Source organism: Bombina bombina, chromosome 2 (assembly GCF_027579735.1).
Source record: "Bombina bombina isolate aBomBom1 chromosome 2, aBomBom1.pri, whole genome shotgun sequence".
Lineage (NCBI taxonomy): Eukaryota > Metazoa > Chordata > Amphibia > Anura > Bombinatoridae > Bombina > Bombina bombina.
In genome coordinates, this window is record NC_069500.1 from 570682295 (window position 1) to 570700758 (window position 18464).

Genomic DNA, 18464 nt, shown 5'->3' on the forward strand with positions numbered 1-18464 from the left:
ATACTTTTGCTTCTTCTGAGGCTATTTTTGGGAGAAAGGTTTTGCAAGCCGTGGTGCCTTCCATTTAGGTGACCTGATTTGCTCCCTCCCTTCATCCGTGTCCTAAAGCTTTGGTATTGGTTCCCACAAGTAAGGATGACGCCGTGGACCGGACACACCTATGTTGGAGAAAACAGAATTTATGTTTACCTGATAAATTACTTTCTCCAACGGTGTGTCCGGTCCACGGCCCGCCCTGGTTTTTTTAATCAGGTCTGATAATTTATTTTCTTTAACTACAGTCACCACGGTACCATATGGTTTCTCCTATGCAAATATTCCTCCTTAACGTCGGTCGAATGACTGGGGTAGGCGGAGCCTAGGAGGGATCATGTGACCAGCTTTGCTGGGCTCTTTGCCATTTCCTGTTGGGGAAGAGAATATCCCACAAGTAAGGATGACGCCGTGGACCGGACACACCGTTGGAGAAAGTAATTTATCAGGTAAACATAAATTCTGTTTTTTATATTTTTTCTTCCCTCTACCTAAAACATTTCGGTTTGTTTTTCAATTGAGTTGTACAGTTTATAGGCCACATTAAAGGTGGAAAAAGTTCTGAAATGATTTATCTTTTTCTCATTTTTTTACATCACAGAAACCTTACATTTTAACAGGGTTGTGTAGACTTTTTATATCCACTGTGTGTGTGTGTGTGTATATGTGTATATATATGTGTGTGTGTGTGTGTGTATATATATATATATATATATGCTTTATAGATCAAAAGTCAAAATATAAAACAATATAATGCACAAAGTAATTCAGTGTTCTTAAAAAGATGTGCAGCCAAATGGTTCCTGTGTATTTTCTAGAATGTATCATGAATCTCATTGATTAAAAATATGATCAACACGCCATTCTAATTGTGACCTCTTTAATAAACGTACACACAGACAATGTTGCCATAATAATAATCTTTAGTTTCAGAAACAGGCCAGCCTGGTTATCTATATAAGAGTACAGATTTCAGTGACTATGCCTGAATTATTATTTTACTTGTTTCCCTAATATACATCCTTAAAATGTGGCCTATTGTTGGCTTGGAGAACTAGGACACTGCTCTAGAAGATAAGAAACACACAATTCTTTCATCCCCACATTTATAATTGTAGACCAGTGTGCAATGATATCAATCTCCACAGTTTGAAAAGTCTGGAGGGATTTAGAAACGCAACATAACAGGTTGTGCAGTGTGTTAAGAAACAGCGCTCATCAACTCTCAGCTGCAAGTTTGCTCATGCGAGCCTGCAGCCAGAACTATTGATAAATCTGGCCCAATAGGTCATAGAAGTGGGATGGCCTCTCTAGGAAGTGTGTTATTAATGCTGCTCGAACTGATGAACATATGAACCATATTCTTTCAAATGTAGTAATTGTATTACATTTTCTTTTCATTTAATGGACAATTGTATAGCCTTTTGCTACTCTACTCTATTTTTGACTTCAGGTCACAGGTCTTCATGGTGCATTAGAGCAAGAAAGATCTAAAGTGAAGATTTTACAAGCAGAGCTAGCCAAATATCAGGTGACTATATAAGAATGTGTATTTTTTTTTGTATGTACTTTATTGTTCCCTAAATGTGTTTGATGTTATAATGTATAGTGCTGTGTGTTCTGTTTTTGTTTCCTTTTCTTTATTTCTTTATTTTTATGCTGACATTTTTATATATATATATATATATATATATATATATATATATATCCTAAAAATGTTAATCTGACACCAAGATTGCATCTTTCATGCCAGGGGGCAGTATGATGAAAAAGACAAATATGCCATTGTAGCATGCTTTAGCTAATCTATACTATAATTGCGTTTGTAATGTCCGTCGGCAGTTGCACACACATTTTCAATGGAATGTTGGCAGTGTGAGGCAGCCAAAAGAATTCACCTGGATGCAGCAAAGCTGCATCCCGGTGGATTCCGAAAATGGCCGGGTGGTCACCTTCGGTGGATTCTTTCACCACCCTGCCATTTTCGGAATCCACCAGGATGCAGTGAAGGCAAACTGCGCATTACAAAAAAAAAAGAAAACACCGCCCGCACATAGTATAACAAAAAAAAAACCAGACCCTCCCACATAAAGTATTAACGCATACACCTGCAAACCCAGACATCGCAAAATAATAAAGTAAATAACCCCTTAATCCCTTAACCGACAACCACCCACATCGCAATAAACCTATTTGCCCTATTAACCCCATAACTGCAAAACCCCCACATCGCAATAAACCTGTTTACCCTATCCATAAACCGCAAAACCCCCACATTGCAATAAACCTAATTAACCTATTAACCCTTTAAACCGCCAAAACCCACAATGCAAATAACTCATTAAATTACTAAGCTCCCTAACATAACACCCCCTAAATTAACACAAATTACCTAAACTAAAAAAATACTAAAGTTACAAAAAATAACAAACGCTAAAATTACAAAAAATAAAAAATGCTAACATTACAGAACATAAAAAAACGAATTACCAAAGTTTACAAAATGAAACCTAATCCCTATGAAAATAAACCTAATCTAATAGCCCTATCAAAATAACCCCCCCCCCCCCCCATTAAAAAAAACCCTAGCCTAAACTAAACTACCAATATTCATCCAAACGGCATATTCTATCTTCATCCATCCGGCGCGGAGTGGCTCCATCTTCAAGACATCCGGCGCGGAGCATCCTCTTCTGCCGACGACTCTCGACGAATGAAGTTTCCTTTAAGTGACGTCATCCAAGGTGGCGTCCCTTGGATTCCGATTGGCTGATAGAATTCTATCAGCCAATCGGAATTAAGGTTGAAAAAATCCTATTGGCTACCTATAAGCTAGGTAGTTATTAAATTGTTAATAACTATTTAGTAACTATTCTACCTAGTTAAAATAAATACAAACTTGGCTGTAAAATAAAAATAAAACCTAAGCTAGATACAATGTAACTATTAGTTATATTGTAGCTAGCTTAGGGTTTATTTTATAGGTAAGTATTTATTTTTAAATAGGTATTATTTAGTTTTTAATAGTAGGTTTGATTTAGATTTAATTTAATTATATTTAATTTAGGGGGTGTTAGGGGTTAATAACTTTAGTATAGTGACGGCAACGTTGGGGGCAGCAGATTAGGGGTTAATAAATGTATATAGGTGGCGGTGATGTTAGGGGTGACAGATTAGGGGTTAATAATATTTAACTAATGTTTGCAATGCGGGAGTGCGGCGGTTTAGGGGTTAATATGTTTATTATATTGGCGGCGATGTCCGGAGCGGCAGATTAGGGGTTAATAATTTTATTATAGTGTTTGCGATGCTGGAGAGCCTCGGTTTAGGGGGTTAATAGGTAGTTTATGGGTGTTAGTGTACTTTTTAGCACTTTAGTTATGAGTTTTATGCTACAGCTTGTACTGACTTTAGATTGCGTTACTAATCTTGACGGGATAGGGTGTACTGCTCACTTTTTGGCCTCCAAAGAAAAGCTTGTAATATCGGCGCTATGAAAATCCCATTGAAAAAAGACTTTACGCAATTTGCGTAAGTTGATTTGTGGTAAGGCCAAAAATGTGTGCGGTGCCCCTAAACCGGCAAGACTCGTAATAGCAGCGGTAGTGAAAAAGTACCGTTATAACCTGATAACACTGCTTTTTCACTATAACGCAAAACTTGTCATCTAGTCAATATTTAGGAAATTATTTTTCTTACCTTGGGGTATAATCTTTTCTTCAAAATTGACTGTTTTCATTAATTTTCGCTGGCAAAATTTAGGCTTGCGAGGCCGCAAAATGCTGATATTTGTGTCATTCTTGGCGCAAAATTTTTTTTGGTGCTAATGTACGTTCGATGACGCAAATTCCTAATTCCCGGCGTCTTAGTTGACACCAGGTTTCCTTGCACAAGGTTGCGTCTGCTATGACACAAGTTGCGTCATTTCCAGGTGTTAGCGCCAAAACAAATCATTTGCATTGCGCATCATACTTGCCGCCAAATAATTTCATTATTCAAACCCCACTTCCTATATGCCTCTTGCCTTTTTCTATGCTCAGAGGGCTATGCTGTTTGCATTGTTTCCCCATTCCTGAAACTGCCATATAAGGAAATTGATAATGTTGTTTTTTCTCTTATATTTGCTAGATGTCTCAATCTGATCCTGTCTCAGAAACCACTGTTGAATTCCTGCTGCCTGATAACAGTTCTACCAAAGATAAGTGTATCTGTTGTAAATTAGCAGAGATTATATCTCCAGCTGTAGTATGTAACAGTTGTCATAAGCTTTTACATGCAGAGATTGTATCCATCAGTACTAGTACAATGCATGTTGTTCCTTCAACATCTAATGTACATGATATCCCTGTGAATATAAAATATTTTATTGCTGATGCGATTCAGAAGGCTTTGTCTGCCATTCCGCCTTCTAATAAACGTAAAAGGTCTTTTAAAACTTCTCATAAAGATGATAAATTTTCAAATGACCGAAAACATAGTGAATTATCCTCCTCTGATGAGGATCTATCTGATTTAGAAGATCCTACCTCAGATATTGACACTGACAAATCTACTTATCTCTTTAAGATGGAGTATATTCGTTCCTTGTTGAAAGAAGTGTTAATTACTTTGGATATTGAGGAAACTAGTAAACGTTTAAATTCTGTTTATAAACCTCCTGTGGTTACTCCAGAGGTTTTTCCAGTTCCTGATGCTATTTCTGATATGATTTCAAAGGAATGGAGTAGGCCTGGCACTTATTTTATTCCTTCTTCAAGGTTTAAAAAGTTGTATCCTTTGCCAGCAGCCAGAATGGAGTTTTGGGGGAAAATCCCCAAAGTTGATGGGGCTATTTCTATTCTTGCCAAACGTACTACTATCCCTATATAAGAGAGTACTTCTTTTAAGGATCCTTTAGATAGGAAACTTGAATCTTATCTAAAGAAAGTTTATTTCTCTTGTTAAGTGTGTTCAGTCCACGGGTCATCCATTACTTATGGGATATATTCTCCTTCCCAACAGGAAGTTGCAAGAGGATCACCCAAGCAGAGCTGCTATATAGCTCCTCCCCTCACATGTCATACCCAGTCATTCTCTTGCAACCCTCAACAAAGAAGGAGGTCGCGAGAGGAGCTGGAGTTTTTACTTAATTATTCTTCAATCAAAAGTTTGTTATTTTAAATGGCACCGGAGTGTGCTGTTTTTCTATCTCAGGCAGTATTTGGAAGAAGAAACTGCCTGCGTTTTCTATGATCTTAGCAGGCGTAACTAAGATCCACTGGCTGTTCTCGACATTCTGAGGAGTGGGGTAACTTCAGAAAATGGGAATAGCATGCGGGGTCTCCCGCAAATGAGGTATGTGCAGTACAATATTTTCTGGGAATGGAATTGACTAAGAAAACACTGCTGTTACCCGTATGATGTAAGTACAGCCTTAAATGCAGTAGTAGTGACTGGTATCAGGCTGATAAATGTATGCACAGTAGAGTTATTTTCTAGGGACTAGAATTTGACTGAAAAAATACTGTTAATACTGATATAATGTGTGAGCCTTAACTGCAGTAGAAGCGACTGGTAGCAGGCTTAGTAATAACTTTACACAGCATCTGAAATGTTGTTTTTTAAAACGTTTACTGGCATGTTAATCGTTTTGTGAGGTACTTTGGTGATAAATCTTTTTGGGCATGATTTTTTTCCACACGGCTAACGTATATTTCTGCATAGAAACCGTTATATCAGGTCTCCCACTGTTGTAATAGGAGTGGGAGGGACCTTTTTTAGCGCCTTGTTGCGCAGTTAAAATTCTAGCACAGTCTTCCTGCTTCTTCCTCTTTTATCCAGGACGTCTCCAGAGAGCTCAAGGATCTTCAAAATTCGTTTTTGAGGGAGGTAATCAGTCACAGCAGACCTGTGACAGTGTGTTGGACTGTGATAAAAGCGTTAAATCTTAATTTGATATCCGTTTTTTGGGTACTGAGGGGTTAATCATCCTTTTGCTAATGGGTGCAATCCTCTGCTAATTAATACATTTAAAGAATTGTTGACTATAACTGAACTAGTTCTTTGTTATTCAATTGTGTTTTTTAAAAAAGCGCTGCAGCGTTTTTTATATTGCTTGTAAACTTATTGAAGTAATTTCCAAGCTTGCTAGCTTCATTGCTAGTCTGTTTAAACATGTCTGATACAGAGGAATCTGCTTGTTCATTATGTTTAAAAGCAGATGTGGAGCCCAATAGAAATATGTGTACCAATTGTATTGATATTACTTTGAATAAAAGTCAATCTGTACCGATAAAGAAATTATCACCAGACAACGAGGGGGAAGTTATGCCGTCTAACTCTCCTCACGTGTCAGTACCTTCGTCTCCCGCTCGGGAGGTGCGTAAGATTGAGGCGCCAAGTACATCAAGGCCCTTACAAATCACTTTACATGATATGGCTAATGTTATGAAAGAAGTATTATACAATATGCCCGAGTTAAGAGGCAAGCGCGACAGCTCTGGGTTAAGGACAGAGCGCGCCGATGACACAAGAGCCATGTCTGATACTGCGTCACAATTTGCAGAACATGAGGACGGAGAGCTTCATTCTGTGGGTGACGGTTCTGATTCGGGGAGACCGGATTCAGAAATTTCAAATTTTAAATTTAAGCTTGAGAACCTCCGCGTGTTGCTAGGGGATGTGTTAGCGGCTCTGAAGGATTGTGACACGGTGGCAATCCCAGAGAAATTATGTAGGCTGGATAAATACTATGCGGTACCGGTGTGTACTGACGTTTTTCCTATACCAAAGAGGCTTACAGAGATTATTAGCAAGGAGTGGGATAGACCCGGTGTGCCTTTTTCCCCTCCTCCGATATTTAGAAAAATGTTCCCTATAGACGCCACCACACGAGACTTATGGCAGACGGTCCCTAAGGTGGAGGGAGCAGTTTCTACTTTAGCCAAGCGTACCACTATCCCGGTGGAGGATAGCTGTGCTTTCTCAGATCCAATGGATAAAAAATTAGAGGGTTACCTTAAGAAAATGTTTGTTCAACAAGGTTTTATATTACAGCCTCTTGCATGCATTGCGCCTGTCACTGCTGCAGCGGCATTCTGGTTTGAGTCTCTGGAAGAGGCGATTCGCACAGCACCATTGGATGAATCTTTGAGCAAGATTAGAACCCTTAAGCTGGCTAATGTGTTTGTTTCGGATGCCGTAGTGAATTTAACCAAACTTACGGCTAAGAATTCCGGATTCGCCATACAGGCGCGCAGAGCGCTATGGCTTAAATCCTGGTCAGCAGATGTAACTTCTAAGTCTAAACTACTAAACATTCATTTCAAAGGGCAGACCTTATTCGGGCCCGGCTTGAAGGAAATTATTGCTGACATTACTGGAGGTAAGGGCCACACCCTTCCTCAGGACAGGGCCAAATCAAAGGCCAAACAGTCTAATTTTCGTGCCTTTCGTAGTTTCAAGGCAGGAGCAGCATCAACTTCCTCCGTTCCAAAACAGGAAGGAACTACTGCTCGTTACAGACAGGGTTGGAAAGGCAACCAGTCATGGAACAAGGGCAAGCAGGCCAGAAAGCCTACTTCCGCCCCTAAGACAGCATGAAGACAGGGCTCCCTTTCCGGAGACGGATCTAGTGGGGGGCAGACTTTCTCTCTTCGCCCAGGCTTGGGCAAGAGATGTACAGGATCCCTGGACGTTGGAGATTATATCTCAGGGATACCTTCTGGATTTCAAAACTTCTCCTCCACAAGGGAGGTTTCATCTGTCAAGGTTATCAACAAACCTAGTAAAGAAAGAGGCATTTCTACAATGTGTACAAGACCTCTTAGTGATGGGAGTGATCCACCCAGTTCCGCGAACGGAACAGGGGCAAGGGTTTTATTCAAATCTGTTTGTGGTTCCCAAGAAAGAGGTAACTTTCAGACCAATCTTAAACAAATTCCTAAGGGTTCCGTCGTTCAAGATGGAAACCATTCGGACCATCCTACCCATGATCCAAGAGGGTCAATATGACCACAGTGGACTTAAAGGATGCCTACCTTCACATACCGATTCACAAAGATCATTATCGGTACCTAAGGTTTGCCTTTCTAGACAGGCATTACCAGTTTGTAGCTCTTCCCTTCGGGTTAGCTACGGCCCCGAGAATTTTTACAAAGGTTCTGGGCTCACTTCTGGCGGTACTAAGACCACGAGGCATAGCGGTGGCTCTGTACCTAGACGACATTCTGATACAAGCGTCAAGTTTTCAAAATGCAAAGTCTCATACAGAGATAGTTCTAGCATTTCTGAAGTCGCATGGGTGGAAAGTGAACGTGGAGAAGAGTTCTCTGTTACCACTCACAAGGGTCCCTTTTCTCCAACATAGGTGTGTCCGGTCCACGGCGTCATCCTTACTTGTGGGATATTCTCTTCCCCAACAGGAAATGGCAAAGAGCCCAGCAAAGCTGGTCACATGATCCCTCCTAGGCTCCGCCTACCCCAGTCATTCTCTTTGCCGTTGTACAGGCAACATCTCCACGGAGATGGCTTAGAGTTTTTTAGTGTTTAACTGTAGTTTTTATTATTCAATCAAGAGTTTGTTATTTTAAAATAGTGCTGGTATGTACTATTTACTCAGAAACAGAAAAGAGATGAAGATTTCTGTTTGTATGAGGAAAATGATTTTAGCACCGTAACTAAAATCCATGGCTGTTCCACACAGGACTGTTGAGAGCAATTAACTTCAGTTGGGGGAACAGTGTGCAGTCTCTTACTGCTTGAGGTATGACACATTCTAACAAGACGATGTAATGCTGGAAGCTGTCATTTTCCCTATGGGATCCGGTAAGCCATGTTTATTAAGATAGTAAATAAGGGCTTCACAAGGGCTTATTAAGACTGTAGACTTTTTCTGGGCTAAATCGATTCATTATTAACACATATTTAGCCTTGAGGAATCATTTAATCTGGGTATTTTGATAAGATTATATCGGCAGGCACTGTTTTAGACACCTTATTCTTTAGGGACTTTCCCTAATCATTGTCAGAGCCTCATTTTCGCGCCGGTATGGCGCACTTGTTTTTGAGAACAGCATGGCATGCAGCTGCATGTGTGTGGAGCTCTGATACATAGAAAAGTCTTTCTGAAGGCATCATTTGGTATGGTATTCCCCTTTGGGCTTGGTTGGGTCTCAGCAAAGCAGATTCCAGGGACTGTAAAGGGGTTAAATATAAAAACGGCTCCGGTTCCGTTATTTTAAGGGTTAAAGCTTCAAAATTTGGTGTGCAATACTTTTAAGGCTTTAAGATACTGTGGTGAAATTTTGGTGAATTTTGAACAATTCCTTCATACTTTTTCGCAATTGCAGTAATAAAGTGTGTTTAGTTTAAAATTTAAAGTGACAGTAACGGTTTTATTTTAAAACGTTTTTTGTGCTTTGTTATCAAGTTTATGCCTGTTTAACATGTCTGAACTACCAGATAGATTGTGTTCTGACTGTGGGGAAACCAAGGTTCCTTCTCGTTTAACTATATGTATTTTATGTCATAAAAAATTTAGTAAAAATGATGCCCAAGATGATTCCTCAAGTGAGGGGAGTAAGCATGGTACTGCATCATCCCCTCCTTCGTCTACACCACTCTTGCCCATACAGGAGGCCCCTAGTACATCTAGTGCGCCAATACTCCTTACTATGCAACATTTAACGGCTGTAATGGATAATTCTATCAAAAACATTTTAGCCAATATGCCCACTTATCAGCGAAAGCGCGACTGCTCTGTTTTAGAAAATTCTGTAGAGCATGAGAACGCTGATGATATGGTTTCTGAAGGGCCCCTACACCAGTCTGAGGGGGCCAGGGAGGTTTTGTCTGAGGGAGAAATTTCAGATTCAGGAAAAATTTCTCAACAAGCTGAACCTGATGTGATTACTTTTAAATTTAAGTTGGAACATCTCCGCGCTCTGCTTAAAGGAGGTGTTATCCAATTTGGATGATTGTGATTATCTGGTCATTCCAGAACCACTATGTAAAATGGAAAAGTTCTTAGAGGCCCCGGGGCCCCCCGAAGCTTTTCCTATATCCAAGCGGGTGGCGTACATTGTTAATAAAGAATGGGACAGGCCCGGTATACCTTTAGTACCTCCCCCCATATTTAAAAAATTGTTTTCCTATAGTCGACCCCAGAAAGGACTTATGGCAGACAGTCCCCAAGGTCGAGGGGGCGGTTTCTACTCTACACAAGCGCGCCACTATACCCATAGAAGATAGTTGTGCTTTTCAAGATCCTATGGATAAAAAATTAGGTTTGCTAAAAAAGATGTTTGTTCAGCAAGGTTACCTTCTACAACCAATTGCATGCATTGTCCCTGTCACTACAGCCGCGTGTTTCTGGTTTGATGAGCTAGAAAAGGCGATTATTAGTAATTCTTCTTCTTAGGAGGAGATTATGGACAGAATTCGTGCTCTTAAATTGGCTAATTCTTTCACCCTAGACGCCACCTTGCAATTGGCTAGGTTAGCGGCGAAAAATTCTGGGTTTGCTATTGTGGCGCAGAGCGCTTTGGTTAAAATCTTGGTCAGCGGATGCGTCTTCCAACCAGAGACTCACTCCGTTGGTGGCTGTCCCTGGACAACCTGTCACAAGGGATGACCTTCCGCAGACCAGAGTGGGTCATTGTCACGACCGACGCCAGTCTGATGGGCTGGGGCGCGGTCTGGGGATCCCTGAAAGCTCAGGGTCTTTGGTCTCGGGTAGAATCTCTTCTACCGATAAATATTCTGGAACTGAGAGCGATATTCAATGCTCTCAAAGCTTGGCCTCAGCTAGCGAGGGCCAAGTTCATACGGTTTCGATCAAGACGACATGACAACTGTTGCGTACATCAACCATCAGGGGGGAACAAGGAGTTCCCTAGCGATGGAAGAAGTGACCAAAATCATTCTATGGGCGGAGTCTCACTCCTGCCACCTGTCTGCTATCCACATCCCAGGAGTGGAAAGTTGGGAAGCGGTTTTTCTGAGTCGTCAGACATTGCATCCGGGGGAGTGGGAACTCCATCCGGAAATCTTTGCCCAAGTCACTCAACCGTGGGGCATTCCAGACGTGGATCTGATGGCCTCTCGTCAGAACTTCAGAGTTCCTTACTACGGGTCCAGATCCAGGGATCCCAAGGCGGCTCTAGTGGATGCACTAGTAGCACCTTGGACCTTCAAACTAGCTTATGTGTTCCCGCCGTTTCCTCTCATCCCCAGGCTGGTAGCCAGGATCAAAGGAGAGGGCGTCGGTGATCTTGATAGCTCCTGCGTGGCCACGCAGGACTTGGTATGCAGATCTGGTGAATATGTCATCGGCTCCACCATGGAAGCTACCTTTGAGACGAGACCTTCTTGTTCTAGGTCCGTTCGACCCACTCCAGCTGACTGCTTGGAGATTGAACGCTTGATCTTATCAAAGCGAGGGTTCTCAGATTCTGTTATTGATACTCTTGTTCAGGCCTGAAAGCCTGTAACCAGAAAAATTTACCACATATTTTGGGAAAAATATATCTGTTGGTGTGAATCTACAGGATTCCCTTGGGACAAGGTTAAGATTCCTAAGAGTCTATCCTTCCTTCGAGAAGGATTGGAAAAAGGATTATCTGCAAGCTCCTTGATGGGACAGATTTCTGCCTTGTCTGTGTTACTTCACAAAAAGCTGGCAGCTGTGCCAGATGTTCTAGCCTTTGTTCAGGCTCTGGTTAGAATCAAGCCTGTTTACAAACCTTTGACTCCTCCTTGGAGTCTCAACCTAGTTCTTTCAGTTCTTCAGGGGGTTCCGTTTGAACCCTTACATTCCGTTGATATTAAGTTATTATCTTGGAAAGTTTTGTTTTTGGTTGCAATTTCTTCTGCTAGAAGAGTTTCAGAATTATCTGCTCTGCAGTGTTCTTCTCCTTATCTGGGGTTCCATGCAGATAAGGTGGTTTTGCGTACTAAACCTGGTTTTCTTCCAAAAGTTGTTTCTAACAAAAACATTAACCAGGAGATAGTTGTGCCTTCTTTGTGTCCTAATCCAGTTTCAAAGATGGAACGTTTGTTGCACAACTTGGATGTAGTTCGTGCTCTCAAATTTTACTTAGCAGCTACTAAGGATTTCAGACAAACTTCGTCTTTGTTTGTTGTTTATTCTGGTAAACGGAGAGGTTAAAAAGCAAATTCTACCTCTCTCTCCTTCTGGATTAAAAGCATTATCCGATTGGCTTATGAGACTGCCGGACGGCAGCCTCCTGAAAGAATCACAGCTCACTCCACTAGGGCTGTGGCTTCCACATGGGCCTTCAAGAACGAGGCTTCTGTTGATCAGATATGTTAGGCAGCGACTTGGTCTTCACTGCACACTTTTACTAAATTTTACAAATTTGATACTTTTGCTTCTTCTGAGGCTATTTTTGGGAGAAAGGTTTTGCAAGCCGTGGTGCCTTCCATTTAGGTGACCTGATTTGCTCCCTCCCTTCATCCGTGTCCTAAAGCTTTGGTATTGGTTCCCACAAGTAAGGATGACGCCGTGGACCGGACACACCTATGTTGGAGAAAACAGAATTTATGTTTACCTGATAAATTACTTTCTCCAACGGTGTGTCCGGTCCACGGCCCGCCCTGGTTTTTTTAATCAGGTCTGATAATTTATTTTCTTTAACTACAGTCACCACGGTAACATATGGTTTCTCCTATGCAAATATTCCTCCTTAACGTCGGTCGAATGACTGGGGTAGGCGGAGCCTAGGAGGGATCATGTGACCAGCTTTGCTGGGCTCTTTGCCATTTCCTGTTGGGGAAGAGAATATCCCACAAGTAAGGATGACGCCGTGGACCGGACACACCGTTGGAGAAAGTAATTTATCAGGTAAACATAAATTCTGTTTTCTAGGGACTCTTATAGATTCTGTAGAGATGAAGATTTACCTGACGGAGTCCAGGTTATCAAAGATTCTCAATGCTTGCCGTGTCCTTCACTCCATTCCAAGCCCATCAGTTGCTCAGTGCATGGAAGTAATCGGCTTAATGGTCGCGGCAATGGACATAGTGCCATTTGCGCGCCTACATCTCAGACCGCTGCAACTATGCATGCTAAGTCAATGGAACGGGGATTACTCAGATCTGTCCCCTTTGCTAAATCTGGACCAGGAGACCAGAGATTCTCTTCTCTGGTGGTTGTCACGGGTTCATCTGTCCAAAGGAATTACTTTTCGCAGACCAGATTGGACGATTGTAACAACAGATGCCAGCCTACTAGGCTGGGGAGCAGTCTGGAACTCCCTGAAGGCTCAGGGATCGTGGACTCAGGAGGAGAGACTCCTCCCGATAAACATTCTAGAATTAAGAGCAATATTCAATGCTCTTCTAACTTGGCCTCAGTTAGCAACACTGAGGTTCATCAGATTTCAGTCGGACAACATCACGACTGTGGCTTACATCAATCATCAAGGGGGAACCAGGAGTTCCCTAGCGATGTTAGAAGTCTCGAAGATAATTCGCTGGGCAGACTCTCACTCTTGCCACCTGTCAGCGATCTACATCCCAGGGGTGGAGAACTGGGAGGCGGATTTTCTAAGTCGACAGACCTTTCATCCGGGGGAGTGGGAACTTCACCCGGAGGTATTTGCTCAACTGATTCGTCGTTGGGGCAAACCGGATCTGGATCTCATGGCATCTCGCCAGAACGCCAAGCTTCCTTGTTATGGATCCAGGTCCAGGGACCCGGGTGCGGTGCTGGTAGATGCACTAGCAGCCCCTTGGGTTTTCAACATAGCTTATGTGTGTCCACCTTTTCCGTTGCTACCTCGACTGATTGCCAGGATCAAACAGGAGAGAGCATCGGTGATTCTGATAGCGCCTGCGTGGCCACGCAGGACCTGGTATGCAGACCTAGTGGACATGTCGTCCTGTCCACCATGGTCTCTACCCCTGAGACAGGACCTTCTAATCCAGGGTCCTTTCAACCATCCAAACCTAATTTCTCTGAGGCTGACTGTTTGGAAATTGAACGCTTGATTCTATCAAAGCGTGGGTTTTCGGATTCGGTTATTGATACATTAATACAGGCTCGGAAACCTGTTACCAGAAAAATTTACCACAAGATATGGCGTAAATATTTATATTGGTGTGAATCCAAGAGTTACTCATGGAGTAAGGTTAGGATTCCTAGGATATTGTCTTTTCTACAAGAGGGTTTAGAAAAGGGCTTATCCGCTAGTTCGCTAAAGGGACAGATTTCTGCTCTGTCTATTCTTTTACACAAGCGTCTGGCAGAGAATCCAGACGTCCAGGCTTTTTGTCAGGCTTTGGCTAGGATTAAGCCTGTGTTTAAAACTGTTGCTCCTCCGTGGAGCTTAAACTTGGTTCTTAAAGTTCTTCAGGGTGTTCCGTTTGAACCCCTTCATTCCATTGATATTAAGCTTTTATCTTGGAAAGTTCTGTTTTTGATGGCTATTTCCTCGGCTCGAAGAGTCTCTGAGTTATCTGCCTTACATTGTGATTCTCCTTATCTGATCTTTCATTCAGACAAGGTAGTCCTGCGTACTAAACCTGGGTTTTTACCTAAGGTTGTTTCTAACAGGAATATCAATCAAGAGATTGATATTCCATCGTTATGTCCTAATCCTTCTTCAAAGAAGGAACGTGTTTTGCATAATCTAGACGTGGTCCGTGCCCTGAAGTTCTACTTACAGGCAACTAAAGATTTTCGACAAACTTCTTCTCTGTTTGTCGTTTACCTCTCTCTCTTTTTGGCTTCGTAGCATAATATGCTTAGCCTATGAGACTGCTGGACAGCAGCCTCCTGAAAGAATTACAGCTCATTCCACCAGAGCTGTGGCTTCCACCTGGGCCTTTAAGAATGAGGCCTCTGTTGAACAGATTTGCAAGGCTGCAACTTGGTCTTCACTTCATACTTTTTCCAAATTTTACAAATTTGACACTTTTGCTTCTTCAGAGGCTGTTTTTGGGAGAAAGGTTCTACAGGCAGTGGTTCCTTCTGTTTAATGTTCCTGCCTTGTCCCTCCTATCATCCGTGTACTTTAGCTTTGGTATTGGTATCCCATAAGTAATGGATGACGCGTGGACTGAACACACTTAACAAGAGAAAACATAATTTATGCTTACCTGATAAATTTATTTCTCTTGTAGTGTGTTCAGTCCACGGCCCGCCCTGTCTTTTTGAGGCAGGTTCTAAATTTTAAATTATAACTCCAGTCACCACTGCACCCTATAGTTTCTCCTTTCTCGTCTTGTTTCGGTCGAATGACTGGATATGACATTTGAGGGGAGGAGCTATATAGCAGCTCTGCTTGGGTGATCCTCTTGCAACTTCCTGTTGGGAAGGAGAATATATCCCATAAGTAATGGATGACCCGTGGACTGAACACACTACAAGAGAAATAAATTTATCAGGTAAGCATAAATTATGTTTTCTTTTCTGGCTATATTCTCAGGCCTGCAATTTCTATAGCTTATGTTGCAGCTGCATCAACCTTCTGATTGGAAAGCTTAGCGCAACTGGAAACATTCTGTTTTTTCTAGCATTGTTTGCTTGCTAAGGGAGTTTTTTACCTCAGGATAAAAAATCTAAAGATAAATCTAAAGCTTCTAATCGTTTTCGTTCCTTTCGACAGAATAAGGAACAGAAACCAAATCCTTCCCCCAAGGAATTTGGTTCCAATTGGAAGCCTTCTTCATGTTGGAATAAATCCAAGCCTTTTAAGAAACCAAAGCCAGCCCCCAAGTCTGCATGATGGTGCGGCCCTTATTCCAGTTCAGCTGGTGTGGGGCAGATTAAAAATTTTCCAGAACATTTGGGCAGATTTCTGTCCAAAATCATTGGATTCAGAGCATTGTCTCTCAAGGGTATCGAATGGGATTCAGAATGAGACCTCCTGTGAGAAGATATTTTTCCTCACGCGTTCCAGCAAATCCAGTGAAGGCTCTGACTTTTCTGAAGTGTGTTTCAGATCTAGAGTTTTCAGGGGTAATTATACCAGTTCCGTTTCAGGAACAGGGTCTGGGGTTTTATTCAAATCTATTGTCCCAAAGAAAGAAAATTCATTCAGGCCAGTTCTGGATTTGAAAATTTTGAACCGTTTTGTAAAAGTGCCAACTTTCAAAATGGTGACTATAAGGACTATTCTGCCTTTTGTTCAGCAAGGTCATTATATGTCCACGATAGACTTACAGGATGCATATCTTCACATTCCGATTAATCCATATCACTATAGGTTTCTGAGATTCTCTTTTCTAGACAAGCATTACCAATTTGTCGGTCTTCCATTTGGCCTAGCGACAGCTCCAAGAATTTTTTCAAAGGTTCTCGGTGCCCTACTCTCTGTAATCAGAGAGCAGGGTATTGCGGTGTTTCCTTATTTGGACTATATCTTGGTACTTGCTCAGTTTTTACATTCTGCAGAATCTTACACAAATCAACTAGTGTTGTTTCTTCAAAGACATGGTTGGAGGATGAATTTACCAAAAAGTTCCTTGATTCCTCAGACAAGGGTCACCTTTTTAGGTTTCTAGCTAGATTCAGTGTCCATGACTCTGTCTCTAACCGACAAGAGACAAATAAAATTGGTTTCAGCTTGTCGGAACCTTCAGTCTCAGTCATTCCCTTCAGTGGCTTTGTGCATTGAAGTTTTAGGTCACATGACTGCAGCATCGGACGCGATCCCCTTTGCTCGTTTTCATATGAGACCTCTCCAACTTTGTATGCTGAATCAATGGTGCAGGGATTATACAGAGATATCACAATTAATATCCTTAAATCCCACTGTTCGACCCTCTCAGACTTAGTGGTTAGACCACCATTTTATAGTTCAAAGGGCCTCCTTTGTTCGTCCAACCTGGACTGTTATCACAACAGATGCAAGTCTTTCAGGTTGGGGAGCTGTCTGGGGATCTCTGACAGCACAAGGGGTTTGGAAATCTCAAGAGGCGAAGTTACCAATCAATATTTTAGAACCCCGTGCTATTTTCAGAGCTCTTCAGGTTTGGCTCTATTGAAGAGAGAACCATTCATTTTGTTTTCAGACAGACAATGTCACAACTGTGGCATATGTCAATCATCAGGGTGGGACTCGCAGTCCCCTGGCTATGAAAGAAGTATCTTGGATACTTGCTTGGGCTGAATCTAGCTCTTGTCTAATTTCTGCGGTACATATCCAAGGTGTAGACAATTGGGAAGCGGATTATCTCAGCCGTCAGACTTTATATCCGGAGGAGTGGTCACTCCATCCAGATGTGTTTTTCCAGATTGTTCAGATGTGGGGTCTTCCAGAGATAGATCTAATGGCTTCCCATCTGAACAAGAAACTTCACAGGTACCGGTCCAGGGATTCTCAGGCGGAGTTGGTGGATGTGTTAACCGTTCCTTGGTTTTACCAACCTGCTTATATCTTCCAGCCTCTAGTTCTTCTTCTAAAAGTGATCTCCAAGACAATCATGGAACATTCATTTGTGTTTCTGGTAGCACCAGCATGGCCTCACAGGTTCTTGTATGCGGACCTTGTCCTGATGTCCAGTTGTCATCCATGGCCACTTCCTTTAAGACCAGATCTTCTCTCTCAAGGACCGTTTTTCCATTAGGATCTCAAATCATTAAATTTGAAGGTATGGAAATTGAACGCTTAGTGCTTAGTCATAGAGGTTTCTCTGACTCAGTGATTGATACTATGTTACAGGCTCGTAAATCTGTTTCTAGGAAGATTTATTATTGAGTTCGGAAGACATATTTCATGGTGTTCTTTTCATAAATTCTCCTGGCATTCTTTTAGAATTCATAGAATTTTACAGTTTCTTCAGGATGGTTTGGATAAAGGTTTGTCTGCAAGTTCCTTGAAGGGACAAATCTCTGCTCTTTCTGTTTTATTTCACAGAACGATTGCTAAACTTCCTGATATTCACTGTTTTGTACAGGTTTTGGTCCGTATCAAGCCTGTCATTAAATCAGTCTCTCCTCCTTGGAGTCTTAATTTGGTCCTGAGATCTTTACAGGCTCTCCTCATTTTAAGCCTATGCATTCTTTGGATAATAAACTACTTTCTTGGAAAGTGTTGTTCCTTTTGGCTATCTCTTCTGCTAGAAGAATTTCTGAATTATCTGCTCTTTCTTGTGAGTCACCTTTTCTGATTTCTTTCATGTAATTGGCAAGAGTCCATGAGCTAGTGACATATGGGATATACAATCCTACCAGGAGGGGCAAAGTTTCCCAAACCTCAAAATGCCTATAAATACACCCCTCACCACACCCACAATTCAGTTTTACAAACTTTGCCTCCTATGGAGGTGGTGACGTAAGTTTGTGCTAAGATTTCTACGTTGATATGCGCTTCTCAGCATTGTTGAAGCCCGATTCCTCTCAGAGTACAGCGAATGTCAGAGGGACGTGAAGGGAGTATCACTTATTTGAATATGATGATTTCTCTAACGGGGGTCTATTTCAT

At 41.8% G+C, this 18464-nt stretch overlaps 1 protein-coding gene across 1 annotated transcript in view; it reads left to right on the top strand.

Annotated features, from left to right (window-relative positions):
• The window catches only part of GKAP1 (G kinase anchoring protein 1), a 264594-nt gene that overhangs the window by 228873 nt on the left and 17257 nt on the right, over positions 1-18464 (top strand). Inside the window, exon 10 of the mRNA XM_053699968.1 lies at positions 1487-1564. Within this exon, the coding sequence (XP_053555943.1) occupies positions 1487-1564 (78 nt within the window). The remainder of the gene's footprint in view (positions 1-1486; positions 1565-18464) is intronic.